This window comes from Hylaeus volcanicus, unplaced genomic scaffold, assembly GCF_026283585.1.
Source record: "Hylaeus volcanicus isolate JK05 unplaced genomic scaffold, UHH_iyHylVolc1.0_haploid 9483, whole genome shotgun sequence".
NCBI classification, from domain to species: domain Eukaryota; kingdom Metazoa; phylum Arthropoda; class Insecta; order Hymenoptera; family Colletidae; genus Hylaeus; species Hylaeus volcanicus.
The window spans coordinates 4,251-12,775 of NW_026532028.1; the positions used below are offsets into that span (position 1 = coordinate 4,251).

The 8,525-nt window shown below is 32.1% G+C and overlaps 1 protein-coding gene across 1 annotated transcript; it reads left to right on the forward strand.

Annotated features, from left to right (window-relative positions):
* Window positions 1-322: 322 nt before the first annotated feature.
* On the forward strand, window positions 323-1,982 carry LOC128882295 (uncharacterized). The gene is made up of 4 exons (XM_054133874.1): window positions 323-455; window positions 948-1,302; window positions 1,388-1,550; window positions 1,619-1,982. Exons 2-4 carry the CDS (start codon window positions 1,198-1,200, stop codon window positions 1,744-1,746), a joined length of 396 nt encoding a protein of 131 aa, XP_053989849.1. The 5' UTR covers window positions 323-455; window positions 948-1,197; the 3' UTR covers window positions 1,747-1,982.
* The last annotated feature ends 6,543 nt before the right edge of the window (window positions 1,983-8,525 follow it).

Here is an 8,525-nt window from a genome sequence, read left to right on the forward strand (position 1 = left end):
TTAAATATCGGAATTAAAAAAATTAATGTATCACAGTATGAGTTAATTACTGTTCCATTATCTGATATTAAATTAAAATGTGAAAAACTGCCTTTATGTGACGAAGAATATGTGGTATTGCCTTTATTGCACTAACAAGAAATATGTTTATGGCGAGTACTTATTTTGATAGAATATATAATTGAAAACAATATTAAATTATTGAATAAGTTTTCCTTTTTTACAGACTATCTGAATAATGGTCAAAAATTTCGCTGTCGTCACTTTTCCAAGCGATGGAAATAGTGAAGAAGAAATAGTATCAGAAGTTCCATCATTATGGCTTTCTTCCAATTTCATAGAATGCTGGTGGCCGACGGTAAAAAATATCAACACCTTTATTATGAACCAAACTCTACCTGTTACAAATGATCCTAAATGGGCACTTTATCCTATAAAATTTCATGGATATTATGGTAATTTATATTTGACTTCAGAACTTATGTAATTATTATGTTTTAAAATGTTAAAAAACTAATGTAACTTGTAAATTATGGTTTTGTCCTAATCAAGATTCATTAGATGAAGCTAGACAAAGAGCAACGAATTATTCTTCTAGCGATGAAAGCAACACAAATACAATAAAAAAATCACGCATAAAACAGTCACTGAATACTATTTATTCACAACGAATCTGAATTTGATTCTGATGACTCACATTCAGTTATTCCAAATTCACCAAATCTTGAACATAAACATACAAACATCTCACAATCAGCCAGAAATATTGAATCAATCTCAAATATTATGGATTCCACAGTAATAAATAATATTGATATCTCACAAAAGTAATTTCTATTTTAACTTTTTTATTCCATTTTTATTATCTCTATAATAAAACGGTTTTTTTGAAATTATTGTTATTACTGTTTATTATGTAAGTAATCTAATACTTTTTTAATGTTTAGGCATGCAGGATTTATATACGTTGGTGTCCGCAATGTCAGATAAAATAGAAGGTTTTGAATTTATTTTTTGTCTTATAATCTTATTAATATCTCTTCATGGCATTGTTTATTCAATATTATTAATTTTTTAGATAATTTTTAAAAAATATGTGCAGAAATAACAACAATTTCATTAAACATACAAGCTATCGATACTCGTTTAAAAAACATAGAATCACATCATAACCATCATACGTCTAAAGCATTTGCCATGGATACATCGAATATTCAAAAATCTTTTCCGTTTAAGACCATAAATGAAATAATAGCTTTTGAGCATAATTTATCAGAAAATACAGATGAGTATAACAAATATGTAAGTTTAATTAAGTTATTTAAATGCAGATTTTATTTAAATACAATAATAGAAATTATATTATTGATATGTTTTATTTTTAAAGATACAGTATATATCTCGCATAGGCGGAGGGTCCGGTAAAGAAAATTTAATTCGCATATATCGAACTTTATTTTCAAACGAAGTTGCCAAGGTTTCATCCTGGAAGGGACTACGCAACCATTTTAAAATAAGTAGTCTTAAATCCATGTTGGCAGGAATTCAAGGTAAAATAAATTTTTATATTCTAAAAATATAAAATTTAATTTAATATAACATTTTTTAAATAATTCAGCAACAATTTTGGCTCAACACCAATTTACGAATAAAGACTTCGAAGACGTTACGAAGGAATGGTTTCGACAAGGTGGGCAGAGGCTCAACCGACAACGGAAAGACTCCGAAGAACCAAATGCTGTTTAAATTTGTATACAGGTTAATATTTTTTTGAATGATTTTTTTATATTTTTATTATTATATATTTTATTATATTTTATATTATTTATATTTTATATGTTTGATTTATATTACTATTACATTTTAATTATTAAATACTATATTTTGTTAATTCAAATATTTAATTCCAAATATTTAATAAATATATAACAATTTTTTAAACAAAGTTTCAAAATTTTGTCTCAATTACTACTGGTAGCTAGTTTTGGTCTCTGCGTATTTAAGTCAAATATACAGGGTGTCCCAAAAATGTTGTAACACCTTGAAAGGGGTGGTTCGAGAGGTGATTTGAAACAACTTTTTCCTTAGCAAAAATGTTGTCCGAGGCTTCGTTGAGGAGATATTAACGGAAAACACTGACTAATCAGAGCGCGAGTATGCCGGTGGAGCGGCCGTGGTAGCGAAGGCTATGCGCTAGGCGGCCACGTCAATGTCCTTCGTGAACGTCGAGTCACTTGTTCGTGTACGAGCGCGGCCGCCTAGCGCATAGCCTTCGCTACCACGGCCGCTCCACCGGCATACTCGCGCTCTGATTAGTCAGTGTTTTCCGTTAATATCTCCTCAACGAAGTCTCGGACAACATTTTTGCTAAGGAAAAAGTTGTTTCAAATCACCTCCCGAACCACCCCTTTCAAGGTGTTACAACATTTTTGGGACACCCTGTATATCATGGTAGATTTAATATTATATATCGTATTTGACTTAAATACTTAAGTATTTAGTTAAACGGATTTAATTAAATAAACATTTTTTTTAGTCTAGTAAATATTTATAGAGAAATCTCTATTAGAGCATTAAATAATTGAGATTTTATACTGTAATGCTTTTTTAGACAATTCTACGACCATACATTTTATTTTTTACAAAAATATGTAAATTTGACTATTTTTAATTTTGTGACTCAGATTGTGTTGTAGTGTATTAATTAATACAGTATAAATAAAGTTATTTACAGCTATTAATATATCGAAAACTATGTAATATATTTTAAATTATTATTATATATGTAATTTAAATAAAAAATTAGTTTTATAAATATTAATAATATTTATTAAAAAATGTATCCATAAATTTGTTACACAATTCATTTATTTAACAATTTAGCATATGTGGAAATAAAGAGTTGTTCTATTAAGTTTTTATTGTTATTTACATCTATATATTTATATACGCATCCTTCCTCTGCTCTTGACCCAGTTGTGGGACACCTTGTATAAATATTACAGAACAGTGTGTACTAAATTCTATTATATTTACGTAATTTCGTACCGTATTTGTTCTGTCAATGTTACAGAACAGTGTTTATTGGATAGCTTCCACTTAACTTATTTACAATTTATTTATATATTTACATACATGAGAATATAATTTAAATTTGCAATCTTAATAAACGATGTTAGCCGATAGGTCTTTTGAATTAATTGCTTTTGTTTTAACAACAACACATCTAACACGAATATAGCATTTTAAACTTATGCGAAAAGAACGCGCCGCGTAGCACGAGCTATAGGAACTATAATTCCTACAAGTGTTATCATTTTGGTGTTATTCATTTGTTTCACTCAATTTGTTTTTATTGCCATAATTGAAACTTGAATCGAGTTGTGATGGATATCATGAATGTTGTTGAAGTGAGGTCAATAGAGTTCAAAGGGGTAAAGTTGGTTATTTCTAGTGGCCCACCTAGCGTATTCATAAGTGCTATCAATAGTCTAGCGAGATTTTCGCAATGAAAATGAATACAAACACGGCCTTATCTGAACTATTTTTAATTATATTTATCACTTTCGACGAACATCCAATTATGTATCAAGTAAATGTACTTAGAATATGATCGTGTTCGGACTCATTTACAAAGGAAGAACCGTGTCTATTTATTGACAACATTTCCTAAAAGATACAACGGCACATACATATACAAATTTCAATTTGTGGCAACTCTACTTACCTCTGTGAGGGATAAAATTGTAACTTACATCGTTTAGAATTTTATACCATCTTTATTTCCGGACGCAGTAGTTAGTTACAGTAAAATACAAAACACGATACTTCTAGATATGTATTTACTCATTTTTACTCTGCTTATTCGTTTTGTATCCACAAAAACAACCTTCTTTTACTCCTTGACTAATTTATGACTTTACTATACATTTCCTATTCTTTGTACGTGAAAGTGATGTGACATTTCACAAATGATATGTTTCATCATTTGAAGTAGAATTTATAAAGAAATCAATACTGCGATTGGCTTGACACACGCACTACCGTGAGTTGAGAACCTTGCAATTGCCACCCTTTTCATTTCTCACATAGCCTGACGCATTAAGGGGTTAGTCGCAGTCAGGAAAATGGAAACGGACAGCTTCTTGTGTGTCTTTTTTAAAGTATTAGATAATAATTTTTATGAATGAAAGGTAAATACATAGTGATACATACAAGGTGATCTCTCCACCCCCCAAATATGAAAATAGGCCAAAATAAAAAAATACGTATATTTTATTTTTCGCTCCTTTAAAACATATCCAAAAATCAAAACAATCGGAGACGGATACCTAAAAAACATTCCTTGTGAGAGTCAAGGTGATCGTAACAAATTTAAATGCCTACTAATCTGTGAGACAATAATGGAACAAACTAACTTTTTTATTAATAATTTTTTTTTACTCTCTGCACGAAACAATTTCTAGTTGGTACTTCATTGTCTTCTGTATAAGCTTTCAAAGGCGCATTTTCGTCCATATATTAGTTCAACCGCTATAATTGTTTGAAATAAATGTAACACTGATTTCCAAACATTGTAAAATCCATAATTTTTGAAATTTTGACAAACCTTTGAGATAAGTTTATTATTCTTAAACATTTTCTCATTTTCAATGAGGATTATGTTTAAGTACACGTACTATTAAAGACTGCAACGTACTCAAATTTGCTCAAAATCTGAAATTCTGCTCCATTTAATGTTCCATTTTCCGTGGAAATGTCCAATGCCAAGGCTAATCAACACGACCATTCTAGTTTACAATTAGAAAGAGCCCTGAAATGATCGTAATTCCCATTCTTGATGTAGACGATTTAAAACTCCAATTAATTACTTTTGTTATACCACACATTTCACTGATGCGACAGTGTCTTTAACATAGCTTAAATGTTCCATAATTAAAGCTCAGATGATTTAGTGCTTCAGAAAGATGAACAACGAGGATTCAATATATTTGAGATTTCTTACTACAAAACGCTTAAGAACTACATGATATTTCTGGGGCAGTCTCCAACCCAAACAAATAAAAGTAATAAAATTGCTGTAACTTTTGTGGTGGCCACTGCAATTAGCCTGATTTTGCCTTCGGTAAGCGGAACACACCGATTCATTAATGTATGCTATCAATCGAATATAAAGCTGTTAATACTACTAACCTTAACACATTAAGCCCTGAACCTGTTTTGTTTTCTTTTCCATTCACGCCACGATATGCTAAGAGACAGAGGGGTACTAAGGTTATTTTTTGTATGTAACGTATCGTAATCCGTGTTCTTTAGCCAATTGTCATTGGTTCGTGTTCTGGTACAGATGAAACAAATTGTCTTCTACCCATAACAATAATAATGTTACGGCAAGATTCAAGTGAAATTGGATTTCCTTAAAAATGTCGTAGGATCGCTATTTTTTTGTCATCAGGGGGTGATAGTTAATTACATTTTTTATCAGTTTCAAACTATTTAATATTTAATATAGAAATACAGGTTATCACAAATCAGTCTCTACGATTTTTCAGGTAGATCCGATAATCTACTACAAAAATATTTCGAATAAAAGTTAATCAGTATTTAATCCACAAGTAATTGCAACCCAGTAGACTTACGATGTCTCTGTGGCGTCATTGTAAGCTAAGGGGTTAAGTTTAAACTATTTCGACAAAACATAACGTCAACGCGTCATATTTTGACGAAAATAAATGAACGTAGATATTGTGAATGTTTATTTCTACAACTGTTGCTATTATTATTATTATAAAACTTATTAGTTTACTGTGTGAAAGCGTCGGAGTCATAATTAATTTAATGTTGTTGAATTCGTCTCGATGTCGTCTACAAAACTGTCAAATTTAAAATATGCGGTTCCATTCAAGAAAAATCATGATGACCTTGATTTATAAATACAAACATCTGTTGTTGCTCCTCTTCAAATTGCACTTTCTCGGCGATGAAATACTGATGAACTTTCGTTCGTAACATTGTTTTAACTGATTATTTGAACTGTCCGAATAATGGAGATTAATTTGTGACACATTGTATAATATTTCAAATTTCACGTGATTGGTCAACAACGGTGGCTGGCGCGGCTTGAACGGAATGTCTATTGTCAATCTGACCGAAGTTGAGCTTAATGTATAAACGAGTATACAAATATAAGAACACTAAAAACTGACAAATTCTACATATCAAAATAAATAATCAGATGATATTGTTACACAATTGCAACGCACGGTTTGGTAGTTATTCTACTTCAACCTAGCATTAAGCAACACGAATTGGGATGGATGTATGGAATGTGTACCAAATTTAGTAACACTTGCTGACGCCATTGTTAAGTTATTAAGTCTTCAAATGAACAGAGAAAATGTATGTAATACCATTCCTGCCGTAAAAGGAAAGTTTTGAATGTATAGAATCATTCAAATACATAATATTATAGTTCAAAAGCATATATGTCTCCGTCAAAGAAGAGTGGGAACTGTTACAGCTCCATGATGAAGGCCATTTTCTAGATGTACTCACCCAGAAAGGAAGTAAAATTGCTCAATTGTATAGAAGTAGGTACCTCATAGAAACTTAATATTTGTTCGATTTTTGTAAACAGCGCAATCTGCCTAAACTGTTACAAGTTGTTTTCTCAACAATCAGTAGCATACTTATTTATAATAAAAATTGTAGAGATCGCCTCATTTTTCGGCTGCTAAACTAGCAAAACCCCTTATGTTATTCATCACTATCAGTGATGTCGACAAATTTTTGTTTAGTATTGTATGGGACGATAGGTCCTTCCATGTGATGTATTGGAACTGCTGAATGCTCTCTCTCTCTCTCTCTCTCTCTCTCTCTCTCTCTCTCTCTCTCTCGCTGTCCCTACGAATATCTTTAGTTACTGGCAGCGACATTGTTCAATACAAAACAAAAAAGTAATTTGTCAACCAATAGTTTCCGAAAAAATAACTTGTAGCAATTTAGGTAACTCACACTGAATAGCGTGTTGTTTATCTACAAGTGGTAAACCGTCTAGGGAGTAACTGTACAGGGTGTCCCAAAAATGTTGTAATACCTTGAAAGGGGTGGTTGGGGAGGTGATTTGAAACAACTTTTTCCTTAGTGAAAATGTTGTCCGAGGCTTCGTTAAGGAGATATTAACGGAAAACACTGACCAATCAAAACGCGTGTATACCGTTCGAGCGGCCGTGGTAGCGAAGGCTATGCGCTAGGCGGCCACGTCAATGTCTTTCGTGATCATCGAGTCACTTGTTCGTGTATGAGCGCGGCTTCAAGGTATTACAACATTTTTGGGACACCCTGTATATCCCAGTATAGTTTTTATTTGTTCTGTTCGTGATTAATTTCAAAAGAGTGCGGATGTAGTATAGTACCGATATATTAGCATATATTATTAAACATATATTATTTATCGGTATCATGTATTAAAACTAGATGTACGAAATATATTTTCTTATATAACCATTCGTTACAGTTGAGAAATACACGTTTTCAACATACATATTCGCAGAATATTCTGATTCAAGATCAAACAATGTGGGATCTCCATGATAAATGCACACCTTCAATCCCGTGCTTGTGCATTTATCGAGGCATTACTGTATTCCGCTACACGCGAGCGCGTACGAATGCGAATGCGAATTCCTAACGTCTGATTCATAACTTTGCCAACGTTGTGAAATCTGGCGACCTGACGAGATTTTGTAATTAGGAAAACTTGTTGTGCTAGTCTAGCACAATCCGGCACAATCAAAGAAAATCCAGAAATATCCAAATTTTTAATCACCTCCACCTTTTTTTATAAATTTTAGTTGACCCTCGAGCTAATCACAATTTTTAACGCACGTGTCTCGTGTATCGTAAGTAGCACACTTTTCCACAACTTACAAAATTCGATTATCTGTCGACGTTCGCAAATTGTGCGAATATTACATCTTTTATTCCTTAAAATTCGACATTTTTTATCTGCAAAATGAATAGAGATATCGAGTTTCTATCAATGGCACAATGTAGCACAAGTTAGTACGCATCTTTTTATGGGAAAAACTTTTGTTCCAGTAAAAGTGCGGGGCTAGTATAATTTTGGTTTTATTTCTTTCCTTAATTGTTATTGATATTATCGATCTCTTATTTACGGCACAATTCACCACAAACATAGCACAATACGGCACAAAAAAGAAAAACTGAACATTGGAAAAGTGCGGGGCTATTAAAAATTTTGTTTTGTTCTATTTTTTTGAGTACGCTTTGACTTACAGACTTGCGGTTTACGGCACAATTCAGCACAAATATAGCACAATAAGGCACAAGAAAGAAACACTCAAAATTCGAAAAGTGCGAGGCTAACTTCACACACATCCATCGTAACCAGTTCTTCTGTGGCTTCATCCTTCGTTTTCACGCGGGCTAAATATGAACGGAACAGAACAAATACAAACTATACTGGGATATACAGGGTGTCCCAAAAATGTTGTAACACCTTG

Coding starts and splice junctions, on each gene's coding strand:
- LOC128882295 (XM_054133874.1), top strand. CDS start 1,198: ATGGATACATCGAATATTCAAAAATCTTTTCCGTTTAAGACCATAAAT. Junction 1,303..1,387: donor CAGATGAGTATAACAAATAT/GTAAGTTTAATT, acceptor TTATTTTTAAAG/ATACAGTATATATCTCGCAT. Junction 1,551..1,618: donor CATGTTGGCAGGAATTCAAG/GTAAAATAAATT, acceptor TAAATAATTCAG/CAACAATTTTGGCTCAACAC.